Raw genomic sequence first — 2,457 nt, 5'->3', positions numbered from 1 at the left:
TCTTACCTCACCATTTCTCCCTCTCTCATGTTCATATTACTCTTTTCTGTTTCAGATTACTCAGAATTGGAAACGGAAGAAAACTAATAAATATGATTAATACAGCTGTCTTTCTATCTGCCTCTCTAACTCCTTCTTTCTTTCTCTCTCTCTCTCTCTCTCTGAAGTCTAGACCATATTGATATAACTGAGAATACATATGTAATCTTTCTTTCTTTTTCTTTTTCTTTTTCTTCGACTTCTACTTCTACTCCTCCGTCTTTTTTTCCTCCTCCTCTTTCTCCTCCACTCATCCTATAATGATGACGCTGACACAGAAACCTTCTTCAATCACCACCTGTCAGCATCAATTACTTCAGGCTCAGAAAATGCTCGAACCCAACAACTGCTAATCCACACCAAACGTCTTGCTTAAGAGCCACTGGGAAATACTGCTTCGACATCTCGGACAATGTTCATGATGCACATTCTAACGTCCAAGACCAGCTCTTGGCGTCATTGAGATGAAGTCGCTTTCTCTCTGACACAGAAACATGCTTTCTCCTTTCTCTCTCTCTCTCTTCTTTTTCTACTTCTACAACCATTGGCTGATACCTCGCCACCTCTATTCATTACGTCCAGACTCACTCTTCTCTCTTCCTCTTCGCCCATATTTCGTTTCTTCTGCTTTACTTAAATCGTGTAATTCGATACTTAACTCTGCAGTAAATTGTAATTTTCAACGTTTCAACTTCAATAAATATCTTATAACTATACTTCAGTATTGAGTTCTTTGTATTCGTTGTTATTTCTAATTTATTATAATAAATTCATTATTAATGCACTCCTTGCAGCAAAGCTCTTCAAATAGTTTCTCCCATTTCAGCTGAAATATGAAACATCTTGACAACAAACCCCACAAAACCACATTTATTTTAACTGTAAGTCAATTGCACTGTCACACTTGTCCTTCTACAATCTACAGCACATGCTCAGAGCAGGTCCTTTCCGAATATATTTGCCATTTTCATCCGCTTTTCAGAAAATGTCCTTCCTTGAAGGCAGTGCTACTCTCTCCAATTCCATTTATCTATTCTTCACAAAAACCTCCTTCGGTAAATTTACTGAATAAATAAACCACGGTTCCGTATGGTTTACTCGTTTGTTGAGCACTGTGCGGGAAGAGAGATCTACCCGTTAAACAATGAAGAAACATGTGATCAAAAATTCTCTGGAAATTGTCATCCTCACAGACAGAAAGCTCTAAACCAGAGCTTCTCAAATAAGGTGATATCGACCCTTGGAAAGTAATGAAATTTTGTTATGGATAATTTGGACAAAAGGCGATAAATATATCTGTACAGTTTCTTTTCATCTTTGTCTATTTAAATATTTCCTTAAAATACAAATGAAATATTCTAAACTGCTTCTTAAGAGCAATCACAGAAACAACGTCAATAATAACAACAAAATGAATAACTTAATAAACAAAACCAAATACATACCTGCTATTTTTACAGCATCCGACTTTAGCCGGGTGGTGCTGAGGTAAGTAATCGTTTGTGTTAAGCTAGTACACGTAACTATCTTACTCTGATATTACTTGTATTTACATTAAAGACGAAGTTATCGGGGGATATATTCAATTGTAGCAAAAGGTGAGGTTGTAAAAGTGTTAGAAAAACGTCCTCTCACGAACACTCCAGGTGCGATAAGAAATATGAAGTGGATGCTTTGTATAATACAGTACTTACAAATAACTGGCGCAGATTGAAAACCAACAGAAATCCTCCGAATCGTCCAGACACGCGAAAAATCGAAGAGAACATTATTACATTTTAAAAGAGACAGTCACAAAACAGCTTAGACAAGGGAGATCACTCTCGTTGAAGTCCAGGGAAGTAACTTTCAGCAGAGAGCTCTGAGTTGATCAAGGGTTCATAACGTAGGCAGAACAGCCCGCAAGGGGTCGCTGAGTATATAGAAAAAACTCGTTTGGTTTCAAGGGGTGGTGAGGGGGCTTCGAGGTAACATAACTGACATGCCAAATATTACCAGTAGTAGAAATTATGGTATACATGATAAATCTAGAAAAGGTTATTAAAATAAAGTGAGATCTCACCTGTCTCGGGGAAGTCATTAACCTGCAATGAATAAAGTAAATCTACAACTTTTGTCTTTATTCATTTTTTTTACCATTTCACTGTGAAAATATTGTACAATCCATTTTAAGAGTAAAATTTATAAATCCTCATCCATGTTAAATTAGTTTAGTCGTGATACCTCACTCGCCACTTCGATGGGTGCTAAAGCATAACAACGAGTTAAAGGGGAGGGTCACAAAAGGAAAAGGTTTAACACTGAGTTAGAGAAACAAGAATTTAACACAAAATGGAAAACAACAGTAAAATGAATGCAAATAAAAGGAGAATCCTCGTAAGGGACAGTTAACTGGGGCCAATCAGGGAACCTGAATGT

The 2,457-nt window shown here is 36.9% G+C and overlaps 1 protein-coding gene and 1 long non-coding RNA gene across 2 annotated transcripts in view; one reads left to right on the top strand and one right to left on the bottom strand.

Moving 5' to 3' along the window:
- Window positions 1-763, top strand: part of LOC128250905 (uncharacterized) — a 12,148-nt gene extending 11,385 nt beyond the window's left edge. The window contains exon 4 of the long non-coding RNA XR_008266842.1: window positions 56-763. This is a non-coding gene — a long non-coding RNA (uncharacterized LOC128250905). The remainder of the gene's footprint in view (window positions 1-55) is intronic.
- The window catches only part of LOC106880586 (uncharacterized), a 37,223-nt gene extending 35,385 nt beyond the window's left edge, over window positions 1-1,838 (bottom strand). The window contains exon 1 of the mRNA XM_052976878.1: window positions 1,734-1,838. Within this exon, the coding sequence (XP_052832838.1) occupies window positions 1,734-1,808 (75 nt within the window). The 5' untranslated portion in view covers window positions 1,809-1,838. The remainder of the gene's footprint in view (window positions 1-1,733) is intronic.
- Window positions 1,839-2,457: the final 619 nt, after the last annotated feature.

The sequence above is a fragment of the Octopus bimaculoides genome, chromosome 26 (genome assembly GCF_001194135.2).
Source record: "Octopus bimaculoides isolate UCB-OBI-ISO-001 chromosome 26, ASM119413v2, whole genome shotgun sequence".
In the NCBI taxonomy this organism is placed as follows: domain Eukaryota; kingdom Metazoa; phylum Mollusca; class Cephalopoda; order Octopoda; family Octopodidae; genus Octopus; species Octopus bimaculoides.
Note: the sequence above shows the minus strand (reverse complement) of the source record. Positions and strands in the feature narration are given on the sequence as shown.